This window comes from Symphalangus syndactylus, chromosome 5 (genome assembly GCF_028878055.3).
Source record: "Symphalangus syndactylus isolate Jambi chromosome 5, NHGRI_mSymSyn1-v2.1_pri, whole genome shotgun sequence".
NCBI classification, from domain to species: Eukaryota; Metazoa; Chordata; class Mammalia; order Primates; family Hylobatidae; genus Symphalangus; species Symphalangus syndactylus.
In genome coordinates, this window is record NC_072427.2 from 120,582,997 (window position 1) to 120,607,865 (window position 24,869).

The 24,869-nt window shown below is 46.6% G+C and overlaps 2 protein-coding genes across 3 annotated transcripts in view; both read left to right on the top strand.

Annotated features, from left to right (window-relative positions):
- GNB5 (G protein subunit beta 5) overlaps positions 1-11,564 on the top strand; it is a 65,799-nt gene extending 54,235 nt beyond the window's left edge. Inside the window, exons 9-11 of the mRNA XM_055279158.2 lie at positions 641-737; positions 2,037-2,203; positions 3,910-11,564. Of these exons, the coding sequence (XP_055135133.1) occupies positions 641-737; positions 2,037-2,203; positions 3,910-3,921 (276 nt within the window). The 3' untranslated portion in view covers positions 3,922-11,564. The remainder of the gene's footprint in view (positions 1-640; positions 738-2,036; positions 2,204-3,909) is intronic.
- A 2,296-nt stretch (positions 11,565-13,860) lies between these two features.
- BCL2L10 (BCL2 like 10) lies at positions 13,861-17,392 on the top strand. Of its 2 annotated transcripts, none has more exons than XM_055279163.2 (2): positions 13,861-14,495; positions 16,680-17,392. In XM_055279163.2, the coding sequence occupies exons 1-2, from the start codon at positions 13,968-13,970 to the stop codon at positions 16,845-16,847; spliced, it is 696 nt and encodes a 231-aa protein (XP_055135138.2). In that variant the 5' UTR covers positions 13,861-13,967; the 3' UTR covers positions 16,848-17,392. The 2 variants fall into 2 exon arrangements, with proteins under 2 accessions (XP_055135138.2, XP_055135139.1); XM_055279164.2 differs by having other exon boundaries at positions 13,861-14,426; positions 16,681-17,392.
- The last annotated feature ends 7,477 nt before the right edge of the window (positions 17,393-24,869 follow it).

Genomic DNA, 24,869 nt, shown 5'->3' on the forward strand with positions numbered 1-24,869 from the left:
TGTAAAGATTTTTATATAAGAATAGTCATCATAATATTATTTATAAAAGAGAAAAATTAAATACAACCAAAACAACAGGGTTTGGCTAAATAGATTCTGACATATTCAATAACCATGTACATAACATTTTTTGAAGTTCTCTTTTAATGATATGAGAAAGTACGTATAACCTAATGTTAATAAAAGCAATAATCAAACATCCAACCCATTCAGATATACACAAAAAATACAAGTAAGACTGAAGGAAACAGCTCAGAATTAGTAAATACCTCTAGGATTTAGGGTGACCTTCATTTCCTTCTGTATACATTTCTGAATATTTCCAAATTTTCTACAGTGAACATGTGTCCTTTATCAGAAAAAAAAGTGGGGTCTCATTTTGTTTTTATACCTGAAGAAATTTGCTGTATTTGCCGTTTCTTTACTGACTCATAGAGATTAATAGGAATCAGGACTCTTTACTGACTCATAGAAATTAACAGGAGTCGGGACTAAAGGATGAAATAACAGTAGGGAAAACTAAGTTTTTCCTTCATCTTTTAAACTACACAAGTCACTAGCACCTGCCTGTAGCTCTGTGGTCATCACGTCACCAAACTGAAGCCAGAAGTAAGTGCTTCTTTATTTATTTGCTCCCTAGTGTCGCCTCTATGACCTGCGGGCAGACAGGGAAGTTGCCATCTATTCCAAAGAAAGTATCATATTTGGAGCATCCAGCGTGGACTTCTCCCTCAGTGGTAAGATTTTATTTCAGAAACTTTTCCCAGGACTGTAAGACAGGACCAGAATGAAACTAGCACTCCATGATCACTCCTTTTCATCAACTGAGCTTCCTGTGGACCAGTATGCGAAATCATCCATATTTGCACCACTTTTCCTCCTCTGAGCTTCTGACCTCCCACTTTGCCCTGCCCCAGGCAACTTCACTCCAGGGGGAAATGAAGGCTGTATACCCACCTAATGCTGTCCTTCAAGGCAATGAAGTGTCAGAAATTCACTTCCACAATGCCCTCAGGCATTTTCTCCCCAGCCTTTGCTTCTCTTCATGCCCCAAAAGGAACTTTTCTGTAAGGTGGAGGTGAAGCAAGAGTCCCTTCTCGGCCGGACACTGTGGCTCACGCCTGTAATCCCAGCACTTTGGAAGGCCGAGGCAGGCAATCACTTGAGGTCATTAGTTCAAAACCAGCCTGGCCAACATGGTGAAACCTTGTCTCTACTAAAAATACAAAAATTGGTTGGGCATGGTGGCACATGCCTGTAATCCCAGCTACTCGGGAGGCTGAGCAGGAGAATCGCTTGAACCTGGGAAATGGAGCTTGCAAGTGAGCTGAGATCGTGCCACTGCACTCCACCCTGGGCAACAGAGCGAGACTCTGACTCAAAGGGAAAAAAAAAATGAGTCCCTTCTCAATGCCCTGAAGCTCATGGCTCCTTTGTGGGAAGCTGCTAGTGAAAAAGCATAGCTCCAGAAGGATCACGTCAAAGAAAGAAAGAAAAATAGGAAGTTAAAGCAGAGCTAACAGGCTGGCTACCCGGACCACTCCATCTCCCCAGACACATCCCTAGACTAACTGCACATGAAGTTCCTGCTGCTGCCTGGAGCATCTTTTCCCTGCCTTCTCTACATGACAGACTCCTATTCAACCCTCAAGAGCCAACTCAAATGTCACTTTAACTTTCTCTGTTTAAACAAGTTTTACAAGTTGTTAACTAGCAAATGACTAAAAATAATTTACTTGTGTCTGCAGTGCCCTCCTTGATCCCCCTTCCTCTCTGGTCCCATAGCACTTTACGCATGTAAAGCACTTGCATTATGGCTGTTACCATGGGATGCTACAGTGATCTGTTCCTCTCAGCCCCACACCCTCCACCCGGGACAGGGACTGTGCTTTCTCCCCTTTGAATCCTTGAGGCAAAGCACAGTGCCTAGGACTCAGTGGGCCTGAATCACTGCTTACTGAATGAATAACAGTCATGTAATGAGAAACAGGAAGCAAGGAACTGGCTTAACAGCTATCATCTCACCCTGCTTCAAGGTCGCCTGCTGTTTGCTGGATACAATGATTACACTATCAACGTCTGGGATGTTCTCAAAGGGTCCCGGGTCTCCATCCTGTTTGGACATGAAAACCGCGTTAGCACTCTACGAGTTTCCCCCGATGGGACTGCTTTCTGCTCTGGATCATGGGATCATACCCTGAGAGTAAGAGAGATGGTTTTCTGTTTTCCTGTGTGTGAGAGGAGAGAGGAGGGGTGACGGGCCTTCTGAAGCAGAGGGAAGGCTAGCAGAGGAAGCTCAGGTGGGCCTGGTCAGCCTCGCCGAGCTCTCATTTCCACTCTGCCCACAGCCACAGAGGGAATGAGTTGCCTGGAGAGGTAGTGAGTGCTGCATCAGTGCAGGTATTCTCGCACAGATTCGACAACTGCGTATCAGCCTGTAGGTGAGGGAATAGTTAGGCTTGATCATCCAGAAAGTTCCTTTTGACCCTAAAAGTCTGATTCTTGTGATTCTAGCCTTTGGCAAACCACAGATAACCAGTCTTTCCTCCTATAGTATAGGGTTCTTATTACGATTATTGACCTTGTGATGACAAGGGTCACAGATCCAGGAGGCTGTGAAGCCCCTGAAATTATTACTTTTTTCTTCCTTTTTTTTTTTTTTTTTTTTTTTTAGTTTTTCTATAGCTTAATCTTGGAAATGAAGACCCTGAAATTATATGCCAAATTTGGGGTGTATGCATTTTGTCCTCATGGCTTTCATTAAATTCTCAAAGAGAGCTCCATGACCTTGTTGAGTGTTGGCTCACCCAAAATACTACCGAAATAGCCTGTTTAAGCTGGGCATGGTGGCTCATGCCTGTAATTGTAGCACTTTGGGAGGCCAAATCAGGCGGATCACTTGAGGTCAGGAGTTCCAGACCAGCCTGGGCAACATGGTGAAACCCTGTCTCTACTAAAAATACAAAAATCAGCCAGGTGTGGTGGCATGCACCTGTAGTCCCAGCTACTTGGGAGGCTGAGGCTGGAGAATCGCTTGAACCCGGGAGGCGGAGGTTGCAGTGAGCCAAGATCATCCCACTGCACTCGATCCTGGGCAAGAGAGCAAGACTGTCTCAAAAAAAAAAAAAAAATAGCCCATTCATAGAGCAAAGCTAAATTTATTGCTTACTTCGTTGTGGAACATCAAGAATTTGTAGAGGTGTAGTGGCATCTCAGAAGAGGATGACAAAGGCATGCATGAGGTTTTTTTGGTCTGGTTTAAGGCAGGTCTTTGTTGGGGGGCACTTAATTAGGATTGGACAACTTTGTGGCATAATAGTTTTAGGATTGCTGGACACAGGGGTGGGGGATGGTTTCGAACAAACCCTTTACAACTAAATAGTCATTTGATGCTCTATATTGTCCTGAGACATGGGTGTGTTTTCTAAAGAGGGTAAGTTGAATAGTCTAGTGTTAGGATAGAGAAAAGGATTTTTGCAAAATTCCTGAAACAAATAAAAAAGTTATCTGTGAGTTCATCTTCCTGGGTAAGAGTGTCCTAAGTGAGTAGTCATGTTAATGTATATGGTGAGCTATATGGTTTCAAATGGTTTTGGTTGTCAATCTGGAAGAGTAGCCAGGCCCTAGTAAGGAGGCTGCAGATGTCCCACAGACAGTTAACTAAGGGAGGAGAGGATCCGGTCCAAAGAAGCACCTTTGCATTGCTAGGAGTACAGTGTTATCCTTCTAAGGCACATGAGCACCCTATTTTGGATGGAGTGTGTATGTTTATGTGTGTGTGTGTACACACACACACATACATGTATGCCCATGCATGTGTGTGAATAGACTAATTTTATCTCTTTAAGCTCAAGTTTTGTAAGTTGTTAACTACAAAGGTCTAAAAACTATCTGTTTGTGTCTTCACAGGTCTGGGCCTAATCATCTTCTGACAATGCACTCATGTCTACCTGAGAATTTGAAATCTTCACATGTAAATAGATATTACTTCTAGAGGAGCTTAGAGTTTATTGCAGTTTAGCTTAGGGGAGCAATGCATAGCTCACAGATCACTAAGCGTCTCCAATATGACTATTAAAACTGTCACCTCTGGAAATACACTAGTGTGAGCCTTCAGCACTGCAAGAATACCTTCAAGTACAGTATTTTTCTTTTGGAACACTTTTTAAAACGTATCTGTTTTTAAGGTTATTCTAAATTATAGTAGCCTCAACTCATTCTGTCACCAGTAGAATTCAGCAGTTAATATATTCCACATTATTTCTTTGAATCGTTTCATTTTCAGAGCACTTTAAAGTCTGATATTTCTTGATGTGCACTGTGATGCCTGGAACCTTCCTCTGGAAGTGCTGGTTTTATGGACTGAGGACTGGTAACTGGTCTGTGATAGAAGCAAATTCCAATTCCAAATGTAATTAGACAAAAATCACTTTTTTTAGAATGTGTTTTTATTGTAAAAGTATCTTTTTCAGCTTCCTGCTCTATTGTCTTTTTTCAGATAAAACATTTTTGTCTATGGTGAACTGCTGTAAATGACGCAGAGAAATGCCTAAAAAGGACAGGTGGTTTGATTCATGGATGATGATGATGTCACTGTGTCACTTGGACAGGGCGTTTTCTCTGAATTGAAGGGAAAGCCAATGCGGTTTGTAAACAAATGCTTCTGAGAGCAAACAAAACTCTTCTGTGTGGGAACACAAGATAGTAAACTTATTTAAAAACCTATTAGTAGAATTAGTGGAAACACTTAGGTTAAAGTGAATCTTGTCCATGTAGATTATATTCATATGTATTGCATTGCAATTATAATTACATATGCAGATTGATTGATAGTCATGAATAGTAACGTCTGCTCTTACAGAGAAAGAAAAACAATATTAAAAGATCTTCTCTTTATTTGAGACTCAGAATTCCTTCTGGAAGAAGGAAGTGCTTTTTGTTATAGGGATCCCTTCTTTTCCTTTTTTTGTTTTTTTTGTAAGATGTAGTTGCTTATTCTTTGCTTTAGAAAACTTCTCATTTAAAAAGATGGCATGCACCTAGGGGAATAAAAGGTCACCTCAGACACCAGATGTCATTCCTGGTGAGGCCTGCCTCGTGGGTGGCCTGGGGTCTGCCGGCAGGTTCTGGCTGCACCTGAAGGCTGCGTGCACCCTGTCCCCTGGACAGGTCTCCTCTCCTGGTCCTGCTCCAGCCCAGCCCTTCTTCTAGTGGTAGCTCTGGCTTTGCAGGCCCAGCTCCAGGCCCTGCTCCTCAGAGAGAGTCTTCCAGAGCTGGAGCTGGGCACAGCCATAGGACAGGCCTGGACCAGATGCTCCTGTAAACATCCAGGGGTGTGCCAGGCCCACCCTCACAACTGCTTGTTCAGGTATCGTGATGGGCCACTCAGTCCAAAATCAGCCAGGCCAGCTTTTCCATCATCTCACTTCAGATAAACATCATAATTATATTTGATCATTTGCAGAGCAGTTACTGGTGGTTTTATTGTACACCGGGGTCTAGGGTAAAGAAAGAAAAATGAAGGGCCTCTGCCTGCCTCCAGTGAGCCCAGAGAGAGTGCTTTTTAGTCCCAGTAGATTCCAGTCTGGGCAGGGGCTCAGAAAATGGGCCCAGTGTCTGGCCAGCTCCTGCCAGCTGCTGAGGGGGTCAGGGACACCATGGGATTCCTGAGCTCTGCTCCAGAATGTCCCAGAGTGGCCCCTGGTGCAGCTGGCCTCCTTGTGGTGGCATCCCCACCCCTCTCTCCCACAGCCATTTTTTTTTTTTTTTTTTTGTCTTTGCACTGTGCCTTCCGGCTCCCAGAAGTGAAGGAAGGCACGAGAAAGGAAGGAAAGGTGGCCCAGGGGAAGCACATTCCAGGTTCTATGTTTGGAGGGGTGGAGAGCATCTTCAGGATATGTGCAAAGTAGACTGTGACTTTCCAATCCAAAAAGCCACTTTAAGGGCCCAGGGAAAGTATTCCAGAGAATGCTTCCGCTCCCTGCATGGGCAGGAAGCCCCCTCCGCTGTGAGCATGCGCTCTCGCAGTGGGCGCTGTCAGGATTTGCTGATGAGATACTTGATTTGGACTATGTGACAGCATGTGGAGACTCAGGGGTAAGCTCCATGGAATAGATTGTATTTTGCAGATTGAAAATAATGCTGAGTGCATTTTATAATCAGCTTTTCTTTTTTCCAGAGGACTTGGGGATAAACCTACCAAACCAATTGTGGTGAAGGGGCCAAACAGATGGGCCCCCAGAGGTGTAGAGCCTTGGGCAGCCCCCTCCTGGGCCAGAAAAAACGAAATTCAGGCAGAAAGATGTGGGTGGTGGGTATTTATAGGAAGTATCTGTGACATGAAGCCAAGTCCAGTGCTTTAGAATGCGCGGTCAGCCTCTCATCGGTGGGGCCCTGGCAGCCGTCCCTGTTCTCCCAGGCAAGCCAGAGGTGGGCATCCCATTGTCACTGCCCTCTTCCTGCCCTTCTACCTCCTTCCCACCCCTCTCTAGATTATAAGTGGTTTAAAATAGCACAAGGTTGTAAGGGCCTTTGTGTCCCAGGCTCTCGTAGTTGCCAGGCCAGCTGGCTGAAAGGTGGCACCACCGATACTGGGACTCCTCTGTGAGTTACAGGGATGCCATGGTGACAAAGGAGGGCTGACCTTGGTTCACACCCACCTCTGTCACGTTCACAGAATATCTGATAATATCTGAGTTTTTCTCAGCCTCAGTTTCCCCATCTGTAACATGGGATGGGACTAAAATATGTAAAGTGCCTACCTCAGCCTTTAGCACATCTTCTGCTCTAAGGGTTAGTTCCCAGCTTCTCCCTGTGTCCTCCTCAGTCCCCTTCCTATTTGCCCCCCTCCCTTCTCCCTCCACCTATCTTCCCTCTTTCTCTTCTCTTCCCCTCCTCCTTCCTCTCTCCTCCCTCTCTCCCATCTCCCCCTCCCTCCCTCCCATCTCCTCCTCCCTCCCTCCCATCTCCTCCTCCCTCCCTCCCATCTCCTCCTCCCTCCCATCTCCTCTTCCTCCCTCCCTCCCATCTCCTACTCCCTCCCATCTCCTCCTCCTCCCTCCCTCCCATCTCCTCCTCCCTCCCTCCCATCTCCTCCTCCCTCCCATCTCCTACTCCCTCCCATCTCCTCCTCCTCCCTCCCTCCCATCTCCTCCTCCCTCACATCTCCTCCTCCTTCCCATCTCCTCCTCCCTCCCATCTCCTCCTCCCTCCCATCTCCTCCTGCCTTCCTCCCATCACCCCCTCCTCCCTCCCTCTCATCACCTCCTCCCTCCCTCCCATCTTCTCCCTCCCTCCCTCCCATGTCCTCCTCTTCCCTCCCATGTCCTCCTCCCTCCCTCCCATCTCCTCCTCCCTCACTCCCATCACCTCCTCCCTCCCTCCCATCACCTCCTCTCTCCTTCCCATCTCCTCTTTCCTCTCCTCTGCCCCCTCCCCATCTGCTTCTCATTCATCTTGACTCCTTTTTCTAACCCTTCTCAATCTTCCTCCCTTCCTCATCTCCTCTTCCTCTCTCTCCCTGTTCCACCTCTCTCCTGGTCTCCTTCCTTCCCCTTCTGCTCTTTCTCCCTCCCTCCTCCTCCCTCCCCATTCCCCTTCCCCCAGCTCTTTCTTTTCTCCCCATCTCCTCCCCATCCATAGGCAGCCCCCACTCATATAGCAAATTAGTAATTCTCATCAATTAGAGCTTTGTCTGGGCTAGTGGTTCTCAAACTTTTTGGTCTTAGGATCTGTCTACACTTCTTTTTTTTTTTTTTTTGAGACGGAGTTTTGCTCTTGTTGCCCAGGCTGGAGTGCAGTGGTGCGATCTCGGGCTTACTTCAACCTCCGCCTCCCGGGTTCAAGCGATTCTCCTGCCTCAGCCTCCCGAATAGCTGGGATTACAAGGCATGCGCCACCATGCCCGGCTAATTTTGTATTTTTAGTAGAGACCGGGTTTCTCCATGTTGGTCAGGCTGGTCTCGAACTCCCGAACTCAGGTGATCCTCCCGCCTTGACCTCCCAAAGTGCTGGGATTACAGGTCTGAGCCACTGTGCCCAGCCTACACCCTTAAAAGTTATTGAGGACCCCAAATAACTTGTTCATTGTGGATTGTATCTATCCATATTTATCGTATTAGAAATTAAGACTGAGAAAAAGTTATAAAACACAAGAATACAGATGCACATGTTCCATTAGCCATCAAGGTGATCTTTCACCCATGCCAGTAGTCTCTGGAAAACTCCTCAGAGAATGAAAATAAAAAAGTCACCCACACACACACGCAAAAAGTGTCAATATTATTATGAAAATAGTTTTGACCTTGAGGACCCCCTGAAAGGGTCTCAGGGACCCTCAGGGGCTCTGGATCATGCTTTGAGAACAGCTGATCTGGGCTAATGAGCCCTTTTCCAGCCCCTCTGTGTGAGACCTCCTAGAAGCCATTAAGGGCCTTGGAAGAGCTTGGCAAAGAAAGAGGTGACAGGATGATTGAGGAGAGCCACCCTAGGGAAAGCCTTCGGAGGAGGCTTTGGGGCAGCTCGGGTTGGTGGAGGAAGTCCCAGAGAGGCAGTCAGAAGGGCTAGGGACCAGCTGAGGCCTGTGACCTGAAAATCCTTTCAAAAGAGGACGCCTGGAAGCCTGGGGAAAGCACAGTGGGTGAGGTAGAAGATTGGGGCTGAGGCCCAGGCCACTCCCAAGCCTGGGAGAGCTGACCGAATGGGGATTTGTAGATCTTCATTTCCCAAACTTGCCTGCTGAGAAGAATCGTCCCACGCATGGCAGGTTCATGCCCTGCGCCTTTAGGGCCCTGCCCTGAGATCTGGACTGGGCCGGCCTGAGGTGGGCCAGGAAATCTGAGCCGGAGGCCCACTGGGGAGGCCGCGAGTGAATCTTGTCTCTCCGGATCCTTTGTGAGGATTGCGATGCTAAACCACTTGCCCTCTCATCCGTGACCGGAGAGAATTGGGTCACTCTTCTGGACATGCCACAGACTCCTGCTTCTAGACAAGACTTGGCTGGAGCCAGGCTGGCCTTCAGGGTTGGTCAGTCTCCACAGGGGACTCTGGCCTCCCGTGGGCTGCCGCAGGGCCAACCCCAGTGAAAGAAATGAAATGACTGAATATGTTCGTGTCATTAGAAAAAGGATGCAGCAGGGGGTGGGGAGGAGTTGGTTAATGGAATCAAATTTGCAGCAAGATAGGAGTCTAGTGTTTGGCGGCACTGTAGGGTGACTATCGCTAAAAATAATTTACTGTGTGTTTTCAAGTAGCTAGAAGAGAGAATTTTGAATGTTCCTGTCAACCTAAATAACAAAGACAGGCTCTCTAAAAGAAAAAGATATTTAATCAAAAGTAGGGCATTGCAGCAGGAATATGTGTGCTGTAGTAAACTGTGTGCATATTCCAGGAGGTAAAGAAAAACAAAGGTGGCCGGGCGCAGTGGCTCACGCCTGTAATCCCAGCACTTTGGGAGGCCCAGGCGGGCGGATCACGACGTCAGGAGATCGAGACCATCCTGGCTAACACGGTGAAACCCTGTCTCTACTAAAAATGTATTAAAAAAAAAAATTAGCTGGGCATGGTGGCAGGCACCTGTAGTCCCAGCTACTCGGGAGGCTGGGGTAGGAGAATGGCATGAACCCGGGAGGTGGAGCTTGCAGTGAGCTGAGATGGCACCACTGCACTCCAGCCTGGGCGACAGAGCAAGACTCTGACTCAAAAAAAAAGAAAAAAAAAAAAAAAAGAAAAAGGTTTTTAAAGGAAAAAATGAAGAGGACTACATAATGGTTTTGAAATGATTATCCTTGGCTACAAATATCAATAACAAAGGTCACACCAGTCCAAGGTTGGACAGGCAGTTGCTAGGCAGATGTCCTTGCAGAACTAATTTTTGTGTGAGGTTGCAGCAGCCTATGTGCAAGGTTGTAATTTTTGCAGAATCTTTTGTGATCATTTTTGGTATTAGGTATACAAGCATGAGAATCCTCTCTTCATGGCCTCCCCAGCTATATTTGTCATGGTTTGATTTTTAAAACACTAGTGACTCTATTTGAATTCTAACAACTTTCACATTCCCAACACAAATGATAGACATTTAAGGGATTAATGTGCTAATTACCCTGATCATTACATATTGTATACATGTATCAAAATAACACACTGTACCCCATAAATATGTACAATTATGTGTTAATTAAAAATAATTATTTTTAAAAACAGAACCAGAAAAAAAGATGCAGACCCTCTAGTAAGGAGATGGGATCAGGAGTGATTCCATGGTTAATTTAACCCACATAAACAACTAATCGTAAGTATGGTATGAGCATTTATGTAAAGACTGTGACAACAGGAAATGTCTGTGTTTGAACCCAAGGTTATCTAACCAGCACACCAATGGTGAAAGATTAACTTTGTCAGAAACCAGGAACCATGAAGCAGAGGTCACTGTTTCCAACCTGTGTGTTTTCCACGATAATTGGCAGCCTCCCACTCCTAAGTTTATACCCAAGGGAAATTAAAACATACGTCCACACAGAAATTTGAATGCAAATGTTCATAGCAGCATTACTCATAATAGCCCAAAGTTGAAACAGCCCCAATGTTACACAGTGGATGAATCGATGAACAAAATATGGTGCATCCACACAATGGAATACAAAGAAAGAAAGCGTGGACACATGCTACAACATGGATGAACCTTGAAAATATTGTGCCAGGGAAAAGAAACCAGAGACAGAGCCACAGGTTGTAGGATTCCATGTATATGAAATGTCCTAATAAGCAAACTCATAAAGACAAAAAGCAGATTAGTGGTCACTTAGGGCTGGGGTGAAGTTAGTGGGCACTGAGTTTCTCTGGGGGGGACTGAATTAGATAGTGGTGGTGATTGCACAATTCTGTGAATAGACTAAAAACCACTGGATTGTAAGAGGGTGAATTTTATGGTATATGAATTACATCTCAATAAAGCTGTTACTTAAAACATGGAAAAAATAATAAGCAGTCACTAGCTATTCTCAATAAAACAGAAACCACATAGGTAAGACCAATATTGTCACATTTTGGTTTTGGCTGAGAATGGGGCAAGTGAGCATAGTCACCCTTGCCAGAGGATGTACCATTTACAAATAAAAGTTTCTCTGGAATGACAACATTTTACTATGTGCCAGGTACTGTGCTAAGCACTTTGCGTATACCGATTCATGTAATCCTTGTGACAGCCTCGTGATGCAGACATTTCATTATCTCCATTTTTAGATGGGGAGATAGACTGAGGTTAGGAGAGTTGAATAACTTGCCCATAGCTGCGCAGCTTCCAAGTTGCAGAGACAGGATTTTCACCGAGTCTTATTACAAACTGCCTCATATTGTGTGGACTGGAAATTCTATGTTGAGGTTAATTTATTCATTTGTTGTTCAGTTCTTTTCATCACTGTTGAGTTACCAATGGCAGTTCCAGAGGATTTATCACTTACCCTAAAGCTACTACAAATCTAAGAAAAAACAGTGTTCTTGCTAAAGTTTAATGTACAAAAAGGTAAAATCATGACTGTCTTGCAAATAAAACATGAACATGTATCCAAGCTTTTATCTCACTGATTAATAAGGGAACCAGTAAGATGTCAAAACCAGTTCAAATGGGAATTTGATGTACAGAAATTTATATTCTAACAAAATGTATTTAGTTCCCTGTAACAAATGATTTGCTTTGGCAGATTAGGCACTCAGCAGAGGCATCAGCCAGCTCAGCCTTTGGAGGGAGAATTCCATGTTGTTGGACCCATACATATCCTCTGTCCCTGCTGCCAGGAGCTCTTCGTTCATCGGCCCATTGAGCAGACACCACAGCAGCTGCATAGAGAGGCTGGCTGACAACCACAGAGCATGTAATTCTGTCCATCTGATTCAGGGTCTTCTCTGCAGTGGATGCCCTTTCTCTGCAGTGGATGCCCATTCACGTGAGATGCAAATATCTTCAGTCTGCCCATTCAGAGGGATTCAGCCACATATCTCTTTCCAAGATTTTCTTGTCACCAGTCTTCCAGTCATGTTCTTTTTAAGGCCCTGACCATCCAGCTAAACCATCAGTAACTGTCCATGAATCAATGTAGGTCTGTATTCTGGCCATCTCTCACTCCAGACATAGTGGACAGCCTTGAATTTCTGCCCACTGGAAGGATTCGCCTTCACCACTGCCCTTCACAGTCACCCCTGAGTGAGTGTGAGTGAATGCTGCAGCTGTTCTCTTTCATGTGGTACCAGCACATCATATAGACCCATCTATAATCCAGGCTGGAGGTTTTTCTCCCTCAGTCAACTGGACATAGGCAGCATCCCAAGAAGCCATAGGTGTAGAATGAAGGAGAGGAGGCAAAGCCACAGGAGTTGATGTTGGAAGAGTCTGAGCTGCCTGCTCATACAATTTACTTATACCTTCTGAACCTGCCTGGGCTGTTTCTAATATGCCATTTCCATTTGATGATAGGTGGCTGCTGTATACATCCAATTTTATGGCTACGTAGGTCAGATGACATCCAGTTCATGATGGGAGCTCAAGCTTCATGGTCAGGCATTCTGTCTCTATCGAGGCCTGGTAGCAAGGCAGAACCTGCTTGTCAAAAGGAGAGTAGTTATCTTCAGAAGCGGTTCTAGATTTACTTTAGAATTCCAGAGGTCTGTACTCTCTCCTGTTGGTGCTTGCCAGAGGCTCCATACAGCATCCCTGTTGGACAATTAAAGTCCCACTGGATCTGTTGGATCACAAGACCCAAGTGGTAGGGCAGCTTTACTGCAGCCTGAACCTTCTGCAGAGTCTTCTCTTATTCTGCTCCTCAATCCACCAGCCTGTCAATTGGGTTGAAATAGCACAAACAGTATATGTTGCCTTCAAAGTCCAAAATGGCTTACTGTTCTAGGCTGTGTCCCCCCAAAATTCATATGTTGAAATCCTAACCCCCAGTGTGATGGTATTCAGAGATGGCGCCTTTGGGAGATATTAGATCACAAAGGTGGAGCCCTCATGAATGAGATTATTGTCCTTATAAAAGAGACCCCGGAAAACTACTTCACACCTACTGCAATGTGAGCACACGGCAAGAAGCCTGCTATCTATGAACCAGGAAGCAAGTCCTTGCAAGACACAGAACCTGCCAGGGCCTCAATCTTGGACTTTTCAGCCAACAAAACTGTGAGAAATAAATGCCTTTATTTATAAGCCACCCAGTCTATGGCATTCTGCTATAGCAGCCTGTACAGACGAAGACAGCTGCCAAGTGCTGTGCCTTTTTTGTAGTGATACAAGATGCAGCAACTCATCTTTCCCCCTGGGAGGGCTATTTCAACATGCTCCAGACCGCTGAACCCCCAGAAATATCACTGCTAGTATCCATTCTGCATCAGTCTGGATCCAACCAGGAGAAAGAAGCCACGGAGTAATATGAACTGAGAAAGTTTAATATAAATATTAGATGGCCCAGCGCGGTGGCTCACGCCTATAATCCCAGCACTTTGGGAGGCCGAGGCGGGCGGATCACGAGGTCAGGAGATCGAGACTATCCTGGCTAACACGGTGAAACCCCGTTTCCACTAAACAATACCAAAAAATTAGCCGGGTATGGTGGCGGGCGCCTGTAGTCCCAGCTACTCGGGAGGCTAAGGCAGGAGAAGGGCGTGAACCTGGGAGGCAGAGCTTGCAGTGAACCGAGATCGCGCCACTGGAGCTAAATAACCCCAGAGTCTCACAGTGCACCTGATTGCTACGCGAACACGTGCGCACCACCAGGCCTTGACTTGCGGACTGGAACAGGTGCAGGTGGGATTCCCATCAAAGGCTCTTCTCTCAATCCTGAAAAACAATATACCTGGGGCCAGGGGCCAGGGGCCGGGGGCCGGGGGCCGGGGGCCGGGCACGGCAGCCCTACCGTGGGGGAGGTGCGGCCTGGCCAAGAAAACCAGCGAAGGCCCGGGCCCCCAGCAGAGGCCGGACCATGGTTGACCAGTTGCGGGAGCGCACCGAGCGGCTGCTGGCCGACTACCTGGGGTGCTGCGCCCGGGAACCCGGCACCCCCGAGCCGACGCCGTCCACGCCCGAGGCCGCCATGCTGCGCTCCGCGGCCGCCAGGTTACGGCAGCTCCACCCGTCCTTCTTCTCCGCCTACCTCGGCTACCCCGGGAACCGCGTCGAGCTGGTGGTGCTGATGGCGGATTCCGCGCTCTCCGACAGCCCCGGCCCCACCTGGGGCAGAGTGGTGACGCTCGTGGCCTTCGCAGGGACGCTGCTGGAGAGAGGGCCGCTGGTGACCGCCCGGTGGAAGAAGTGGGGCTTCCAGCCGCGGCTAAAGGAGCAGGAGGGCGACGTCGCCCGGGACTGCCAGCGCCTGGTGGCCTTGCTGAGCTCGCGCCTCGTGGGGCAGCACCGCGCCTGGCTGCAGGCTCAGGGCGGCTGGGTGAGCACGCGGCGGACACCGGGACACGGGGCGGGATGGGCAGCCGGGAAGCGCCCACGAGGCCGGCACGATGAGGAACCCACCGCGCCAGGCCCCTAGAACGAGGTTTCGTGAAAGCAGAAAGGCTCGTTTCAGCGGGTCTGGAACCTTCGGTGTGAAGTCTGGGGTTTCTCCTCCGCTGACAGAAAGGCCGGCAGAAATCGGCCTTGTTAGACGGCTATGAACCGTTCCGAAGCAGCTGCGCAGCCTTAGGTCTGCTCACTTGGACCTTGCCCTGGTCTTAGCCGTGGGGGGCTTTTAGGGGGGCACCCACGTTAGGTCTGAACGCTTTGCTCCTATAGAAATCCCCAACCCGTGAAGTCAGCAATGGCGGGGCCCCGGCCAGGTGGGGTGTTTTTCTCCTCTGCCTATTAAATGCACCTTTGGAGAGACTCAGACCCATTGATCACAACCCCCACGCCTCTCAGCCTGGCCAGAGAGGCTGTGGAGTGTGGTGGTCGCCCAATGGTGGCGCTGACCCAAGGTTCCTTAACTTCTAGTCCGCTGCACCCAGTCCTCGGTGAGAATGTTCTAGGCCCCTGGCTTTCAGCTGCAAGCCGTCATCTCTGTGGTCAAGGTTAGTGGGACCGGCCCTTGCCCTACAGCTGATGATCAAGGGAAGCCACCTGGTGGTGAGCCAACCGCATGCCTCTGGGGCTCTGAGCTAGACCCCATTTCTTTCCCCACCACCTTATTGGCGTTGATTCAATGACTGAAGTGGCCCATGTTATCGGATACCTATAGCCAAACTATTAAAACTAGCAAGTTTTTTGATCCGAAATGTAGCCTCCTGGGGGCAGTTTCCATTTAGACCTTTTTCTTTTTTTTTTTTTCTTTTTTTCTTTGAGGCGGAGTCTCGCTCTGTGGCCAGGCTGGAGTGCAGTGGTGGATCCCAGCTCACTGCAACCTCTGCCTCCAGGGTTCAAGCGATTCTGCTGTCTCAGCCTCCAGAGTAGCTGGAACTACAGGCGTGCCCCACTACGCCTGGCTAAGTGTATGTGTGTGTGTGTGTGTGTGTGTGTGTGTTTTCAGTAGAGATGGGCTTTCACCATGTTGGCCAGGATCTCGATCTCTTGACCTCGTGATCTGTCTGCCTCAGCCTCCCAAAGTGCTGGGATTACAGGCGTGAGCCACCTCACCTGGCCCCCATTTAGACTTTCTATAATGACAAGTTGGGTTCTATTTGAGAAGGGAAAGGGAGTGGGAGGTGTGTTAGCATGAACTCCTGCCTTGTTCCTAATGTTAGTGTTGGTCTTCAACCCTCTGGGCCGGTGAACTCCTTCAGCTGCGTGCCTAAGAGCCTCACCTGAGCCCTGTCTCAACAACGGTGTCTGGCCCCTCGGGGCTCTCTGTACCTGAAGAAGAGATTAGAATTGGAAAGGGGCCGTTGAAGGCTTTTTTTGTTTGTTTTTGGCTAATCACTGTTGACCAAAGAATAGTCTCTTAACACCAAGGAGCTGAAATTCTTGGCTGGGTGCAGTGGCTCGCGCCTGTAATCCCAGCACTTTGGGAGGCCACGGCGGGTGGATCACCTGAGGCCAGGAGTTCAAGACTAGCCTGACCAACATGGTGAAACCCCCTCTCTACTAAAAATACAAAATTAGCCGGGCACGGTGGCGGGTGCATGTAATCCCAGCTACTAGGGAGGCTGAGCCAGGGGAATCACTTGAACCCAGGAGGTGGAGATTGCAGTGAGTTGAGATCTTGCCATTGCACTCCAGCCTGGGCACCAAGAGCGAAACTCTGCCTCAAAAAAAAGCTGAAATTCTCAAATTGGGTAAATGTAGTTCACCCTTGTCTCTGCCCATTGCAATTAAAATGCCACAGCCTGGAGTTCAGTTCCCTTCCTAAATGGGGTTGGTGCTTGCTGTAGTCTCAGGTGATAACTTTTCAATCTAGTGACTTGACAGTTTCCCAAAGGGCATCTCTTCTTTGCTCAGAAAAGAGCATAATAAGCTACCTTCCTCTTGGTTTTGAGTCAAGATATGAGTGTTCCTGCACCAAGTGACAAAGTTAAATGGTTGCTTCTGTTCACTCTGTTAGACTTACCAATCCTCACTCCTCAGGGGCTCCTCATTACTGGATGTGTATTGGTCAAAATTGCCTTTCACTTTTTAAATCCAAACTTTGCTGTTTAATCTGGAAGTTCCCACGTATTTTGAGTGAGGTTCTCAGCATCATGAGGCAATCTAACTTTTCTCTCTCCCCACTGTAGGATGGCTTTTGTCACTTCTTCAGGACCCCCTTTCCTCTGGCTTTTTGGAGAAAACAGCTGGTCCAGGCTTTTCTGTCATGCTTGTTAACAACAGCCTTCATTTATTTCTGGACACGATTATTATGAGTTTTAAAACTTTTAACCTGCTTCTACCTGCACAACTGTGACCAACTAAATGACAGAGGTGTGAAAACAAGAACTGAGGGAAAGCACCTTCCCCCACTCCAGACGTTTTTACCTGAATGCATACAAGGAGTCCTGAGGTGGTTATTTGGCCAGTGTTTTAACTTGTGACAAGTACTCAGGTGTGAGGACAAGAATGCAAATGGCTCTTCCTTGAGTGAAAGAAATGGGGAGTCTAGAGCCTCATTATGCCAAAGAATCGCAGAAGAAACTGCATCCCATTAAATGGGAAATACGGTGCTATTTGCTAAAACTTGGATAAGAGTGCGAACCTCTCATCTCTCCACAACTTCATGTGCTGCTGACTAATTTTAATCATGGCCACAGCTGGGGCAAAATAATTCCCAAAGTAGGAAAAGTCCCAGTTTAACAAAGAATGTAATGTTAAAATCACTTATAAGGAATTCTTTGAAACCAAATCCTTTGAAATCTAATTCCTGGGACTTCTAGGTTTTTATAGTTAACATACTAATTTCTTCAATAAATTGTTAACTTTAAAGTTTTAATAAATTTGTACCTTTAAAAAAAACTTAGTTGTCTTTCCTAATTCAATAAGCGTTCATTCTTAGGAGTAAGTAGAATTGATGACAATCTGTTTTTATTGTCTCCTTAAATATACATGTAACAGTGCTTGACTTTTTTTTCCCCAACACTTAACGCACAAGCTCAAAGTCCCTCCTTCCTCTCCCGCTTCCATTCTGCAAACTATCACCCACCTGCAAGGTGGTTAACAGCGTGATTCCCTGCAGACCTTCCCGCTCATTATTATACTTGCATTTTATAAAACTTAACTGGACCTGCTCTTTTGACTTAATCTTATGAGGTCTTTCTCTCCAGAACATGCAGCTCTGCCTCACTGTTTGGACTGTTGCAGTGCATTCTTATCACAGGATATGCTGATTTAATTACCTTTCCACTGCTGTGTATTTCAGAGTGTTTCTCCTTTGGGGCTACTAGAAACATTGCATGGAATTTTTTGTGCATAGCCTTGCACACATACGATTACATTGGTAAAAGATTCCTAGAATGAGAATATAGAGAATCTAGTCCCAATGGATGTGTATTAAAATTTGGCTACTCCCAAGTTATTACTCAAAATAGGCTCGACCAGTCCAAACTTGCATCCGGGCATGAGAGTGCTTAGTTCTTCACTCTTGGCAGTGTTGGGTTTTCTTTTTTTTAACTTGCTCTGTTGTCCAGGCTGGAGTGCAGTGGCAAGATCTCAGCTCACTGCAACCTCTGCCTCCCGGGTTCAAGTGATTCTTGTGCCTCAGCCTCCCGAGTAGTTGGGATTACAGGTGCCCGCCGCCATGCCCAGCTAATTTTTGCATCTTTAGTAGAGATGGGGTTTCACCACGTTGGCCAAGCTGGTCTCAAACTCCTGACCTCAAGTGATCTGACCCCCTCAGCTTCCCAAAGAGCTGGAATTACAGGCGAGAGCCACCGTGCCTGGCTAGATCGTTCTAAATGTTTGCCTTTATGGCTTCAGGGTTTGGGGCCTTCTTGAGGAAGCTCCTTATTCCAAGAGTATAAAAAGTATACTATGTCCTTTGTCACGAATCCATTCTAAGTTTTTTTAGTGTAATATGAAGTAGGGCTCATTTCTTGAAGAGCTGGGGTAGATATTTCAGCATCATTCATTGACAGTCTTTTTTCCCTGCTGATTTGAATATGCTCTATTCTGTTCTATTGACTTCTTTTCATCTACTAATAGCACTGTCTCCACAGCTATGTGTTCCCAGTACATTTGGATATCTGATGGGATAAGTCTAATCCCTTCCCCTCTTCTTCAGAAAAATCCTTGGCTCTTTTAATAGCATAAGGTGAATTTTTAAAAAATCAGCTTATAAAAAATCCCTTCGGGGCCCGGCTCAGTGGCCTGGAATCCCAGCAGTTTGTGGGGCTGAGGCGGGCGGATCACTTGAGGTCAAGAGTTCAAGACCAGCCTGGCCAACATGGCAGAACCCCATCTCTACTAAAAATACAAAAATTAGCCAGGCATGGTTGCACGTGCCTGTGATCCCAGCTACTCCAGAGGCTGAGGAAGGAAAATTGCTTGAACCTAGGAGGCGGAGGTTGCAGTGAGCCAAGATTGCACCACTACACCCCAGCCTGGGCGACGGAGCAAGATTCCGTCTCAATCCATTCAGGCCAAGTGTGGTGGTTCACACCTATAATCCTAGCACTTTCGGAGTCCAAGGCAGTGGGATCACTTGAGCCCAGGAGTTTGAGACCAGACTGGGCAACATAGTGAAACTGTCTTTAGAAAAATTTTTTTAAAATTAGCCAGTCTGGTCTGAAGAAAAAACAATAAAGGAGGAACAAAAACCCAAAAATTAGCCAGGCATGGTGGTGCACGCCTGTAGTCCCAGCTACTGAGGAGGCTAAGGTGGGAGAATTGTTTGAGCCCAGGAGGTTGAGGTTGCAGTGAGCCGAGATCACACCATGGCACTCCAGACTAGGTGACAGAATGAAAGTGGATCAATTTGGAAATATATAGTATCTTTACAATATTGTCTTCCCTATTTTTGTTGTTGTGTTTTGTTTTTTGAGATGGAGTTTCACCATGTTGCCCAGGCTGGTCTTGAACTCCTGAGCTCAAGCGATCCACCCGCCTCGGCCTCCCAAAGTGCTGGAATTACAGGCATGAGCCACAACACCCGGCCTAATATTGCCTTCCCTTCTAAGAACATAAACTCCTGCTCCATTTATTCAGGTCGCTTATGGTTTTCTCTGTATAGGTTCTATTTAGATGTTTTCCAGCTCTTTGGCTTCTGTCGCTATTGGGAATGGACTCTGTAGAGGATGTCTGCCTTCCCCAAAGCCATGTCCTCTTGTGATGACAGCTCAGTTTTCCTGTGTGAACCCACCCATCCTCTGTTCTTCGACCATGTGGCTCTGGTGGGGTTGACTCCTCGCTTCGTTCCACCCCAAGATCGGGACTATGACCCAGATCTGGCCTAGAGAGCTGACCCCTAAGCAAAGCTGGCAGGAGCCAATGTCAGAGTTCCTGTAAACACTATCAGGTGACACTTCTTTTCCACCGGAGTATGGAGGGAACCTGCCTGGGGGAGAACACCGCACAGGAGAGAGTCTAAAATTCGGAGGCGGGATGGGGTGTGGAGAAACAGTTCTGGTGACATTACTTAAATCTCACAATTTGGCTGTGCCTAAAGCTACTTGGGACTCAGATTTCCTTTTCTGCTTTGTTGTTGAAAGTCAAACTCAATTCAGTCCCAAATCTGATTATCAATTTTTCCCTATTACATTTATTATTTGGTTATGGATGCCATAAAAAGAATGTAGATTCTAAACTGGCTATTTTGAACTACCATTAGTTCTGTTTCTTTTTCAACACTTAAACTTTCTTTTTCTTAGATAATTGCATAGGTTCATGAAGGGTAGTGATAACGTTCTCTATCTACCAGGAATTCCCTCAGCTGCTGGTCTATTGATGGCCACCTTTTCTTCTGGCATTCTTCTTCACTTTAGCATTTGAAGAGGAAGAAGATATGGAAGCCTGGCCCAGACCACAGTTCAACCTAGACTCCCTCTAGATATACGTGGGTTTATCCTGCAGCAAGAATCCATCTCCTAACAGTGTGCTGAGCTGATGGCACAGTGGTGAGGCTTGCCAGGGTCAGGGAATGGTTTTGACTAGAATAGCTGCAAGAGGGAGCTTTTTCTAACGTGATAATCACGTCATTGTTTTCTGGCGTGTGGATGCCTGTTCCACAAGCTAAATAATCTTGGCTCTTAAGAGGAAGGATAATTAGCATGATGCAATGCTGATTGCTAGGACGATTTCAATTCTCTCAAGATACAGATTCTTACACCCTGAGATACCATTACCCATCAGCCTGGAAATCACAGGTCTGTCCACTTCAATAGCAGTTCTCAAGGAGTGGCAGTCCTGAAGCCTTGGAGGTCAGGGACTTTTGGCCTGATATGCAACCATTTGTCTACTTTGAAAACTGTTATCTTCTCTCAAGTTTTTCGTGCATTCCTGGCTTCTAGCACTTCCAGGTAAATGCTGTTTGCTTCACTCATTGTTTTTTTCCAGTTATACTTTCCCTATAACTTTGGAGTCCTTCTGGACCTGCCTCCCTCATCTCCCTGCTGGTTTTCCCACCAGCACCTGATCATTCCAAGGACGTATTCTTTTTCTCTATTAATCAAAATGTCTTCCATTCTCCCTCTAGTATCCTAGGTGTTCAAATACTTACTAATGATCTTAGTAACGACCTTCGTTATCGGTAATGGCCCACAGGTGTACAAAAATCACATTAATCATTAGTTCATAACACATTCCTAATTGCTTTATGCATGCTTTTTAAATATTTATTTATTTATTGAAATGGAGTCTCGCTCTGTCTCCCAAGCTGGAATGCAGTGGCACGATCTCAGCTCACTGCAACCTCCACCTCCCAGGTTCAAGTGATTCTCTCACCTCAGCCTCCCGAGTAGCTGGGATTACAGGTGTGCACCCCCACGCCTGGATCACTTTTTGTATTTTTAGTAGAGACAGGGTTTCACCATGTTGGCCAGGCTGGTCTCAAACTCCTGACCTCAGGTGATCCACCCACCTTGGCCTCCCAAAGTGCTGGGATTACAGGTGTGAGCCACTGTGCCCGGCTCAAGCTTCCCAATTTTAAGTCCTGTAATGGTGACCCCCAACTTTCAGATATAGTTCAAATTGCTGAAATTAATTCACAAGGGCCTATGTGATCAGCATTTTATTCAACTGTTTTTTTCTTCTGAGAAAAAAAAGGGGGATACATGTGCAGACTGTGCAGGCTTGTTACATAGGTATACGTGTGCATGGTGGTTTGCTGCCCCTATTGACACATCTTCTAAGTTCCCTCCTGTCAACTCTCACCCTTATTCAAGTTTCTGGTCTTATATCCCGCTATGCACAAACCACCCCACCACATGCTGTGCCTTCTCTGCCTCCAGGCTGGGAGGCGGAGGTTGCAGTGAGCCAAGATTGCACGACTGCACTCCAGCCTGGGCGACAGAGCAAGATTCTGTCTCTGCCCTGCTTCCATCTGCCCTTCTACCTACTGCATTAGTTTTGCAGCTGAATCCTGCTTGCTATTCAAGTCTTCTCTTCTAGAAGTCCCCTTGGGAGGACGCTGTCCTGCACAACATCCTGTACTGTGTGCTCATTCATAGCTCAGACTCTGGCTCTTGACTTGTCTCACCCCGTGTGAACCATAAGGTCCTTGAGGGCAGGACTGTGTCCTGCTTACTGCATTTGTATACCCAGTGCCTAGCAGTGTCTGGTATGGGATGGAGGAAGGGACCTATGGAACGAATCTGAGCACCAGTGCTAATTATACACTCCCAGGCTGGGTGAGGTGGCTTATGCCTGTAATCCTAGCACTTTGGGAGGCCGAGCAAATGGATCACTTGTGCTTAGGAATTTGAGACCAGCCTGGGCAACATGGTAAAACCCTCTCTTTACAAAAATTCAAAAATTAGCTGGGCATGGTGGCACATGACTGTGGTCCCAGCTACTTGGGAGGCTGAGGTGGGAGGATTGCTTGAGCTCAGGAAGTTGAGGCTGCACTGAGCTGAGATCGTGCCACCACCCTCCAGCCTGGGTGACAGAGGAGATCCTGTCTCCAAAAAAAAAAAAAAAAAAATCAGCTGGGTGTGGTGGCACATAACTGTAGTCCCAGCTACTCAGAGGGCTGAGGTTGAAGGACCACTTGAGCCCAAGGAGGTTGAGGCTGCAGTGAGCCGTGAGCACACCACAGCACCGCAGCCTGGGCAACAGAGTGAGACGCTGTCTCAAAAAAAAAAAAAAAAAAAAAAAAAAAAAAATCATATACTCCCGTTTCAGCTTCTAAGCAAGTAGCTCTCTTGGGGCTGCTGTGGGCCCCTATTCAGATGGTCACAGGAACATCCTTTCCTACTGATCATGCAGACCTGTCATGAGCTGGCCCTGATTTCTGAGCTGTCTTACTAATGGTTATGACTCAGCCTCACTCCTGTGACCCACTGCCGACATTGGCATTCTGCCTGGGAACACATCCTTTCTTTGTATAAAACTAACACCAGGATGGGAATCAAATCTACAGTCTGGGTTTCAGAAGTAATCATTTACTTGATGGAGTTAAGGAGGTAAGAATAACATTAATACTGTTGACAACTACAAATTCCCTGCCAGGCTGCCGTCCTGGCAGTGAGGTGAAGAAAGTGTTTAGGGTGGAAGGAATGATAACTATCCAGTTTAGTTGAGGGGTCATGTAAGATAAGGACTGAGAAATAACCACTGGATTTAACCATGCGGAGGTCATTCATGATCTTAAGAAAGGCAATTTTGCTGGAATGGTAGCGGGGGAAAGCCTGAATGAAGCGGGTTCAAGAGGGTATGGGAGGAGAAAAATAAGCGTCAGCATGTAGAGAAACAATTTTCAAGGATCATTATTATAGAAGGAAAGAAACAATGTAATCGCTGGAGAAGAAGTAAAATTGAGATGATTTTCTTAAAACCTTTTTTCATGTGCATTTTCCAGCATACAAAAGAATAGAGGGAAAAATAAAATGAACCTACATGTACTCATTATGCAGTTTTTTGTTCGTTTTTTGAGACAGGGTCTCACTCTATTGCCCAGGCTGGAGTGCAGTGGCGTGATCTCAGCTCACTGCAACCTCCGCCTCCCAGGCTCAAGGAATTCTCCTGCCTCAGCATCCCGAGTAGCTGGGATTACAGGCGCCCGCCACCATGCCCAGCTAATTTTTGTATTTTTTTGTAGAGACAAGGGTCTCATTTTGTTGCCCAAGCTGGCCTCAAACTCCTGGGCTCAAGTGATCCACCTGCCTTGGCCCCCCAAAGTGGTGGGATTACAGACGTAAGACACTGCACCCAGCCAAGAGGGTTTTTTGTTTTGTTTTGTTTTGTTTTCAGAGAGAATTAATAGCATGCATAAATGCAGATGGAAGTGATGCAAGAGATGGAGCATTTGATGATGCAGGCAGGAGAGGAGAGGAGCCTTGAAGGTTCATCCACAATAAGACGACAGAGGCCAAGTACAGCTGACCCTTGAACAACACAGGTTTGAACTGCATGGATCCACTTATAGGCAGATTTTTTCAACCAATTGCTGATGGAAAATACAGTATTCAAGGGATGCAAAACCTGAAAGGCTGATCTTTCATCTACACTGGTTTCTGTAGGGCCCACTGTGGAACTTGAGTATGTCTGGTTGGGGTATTTTGGGGGGTCCTGGAACCCATCCCCTGCAAATACAGAGGGATAACTGCATATGGACACAGATGCGAGGTATTGGGAGATGTAGAAGAGAGAGTGTGTGGATGTTCTGTTCAGATGGTTTTCATTTTCTCTGTGAAATAAGAAGCAAAGTCCTCATCTGAGAGCCAGGATGAGCCAGGCATTAGAGATCTGAGGAGAAAAGAGGAACTGAGAGAGCAGGGGCTGAGTGCTAATTATCCACCACGCCATCCTTAAGATGAGGAAGAGGAAGGCAAGTCCATCAGCTTGGCCGCCATTAAAACACAGTACACAGGGAACATCTGGGGCATGTGGCGTGGAAGTGAAATCTCATCACCTCAGGGTTCGGGAATTTATCTTAACTTTGGACGTGATCTGAATGCCAAGTCACTGGAAATTTTATTTTTAAAGAATCAGCATTAATTAATGAGCCATTTCAAGGCCTAATGAGCTAGTTATTGCAAAGTTCTTTCTGGTGAGCATGAAAGGGGAGAAACTGCCTTTGCTCCTGTTTTATTCCTTGAGGTTCTGTTTTCTGATTAAAAAATTTGCAAAATCAGGTTGGGTGCGGTGGCTCACACCTGTAGTCCCAGCACTTTCGGAGGCCGAGGTGGGCGGATCACGAGGTCAGGAGTTCGAGACCAGCCTGGCCAACGTGGCGAAACCCCATCTCTACTAAAAATACAAAAAAAAAAAAAAAAAATTTGCAAAATCAACTTGGAATTTTTCTGAACTGTTTCATAGTTAATCAGAAATAAAAGATTAT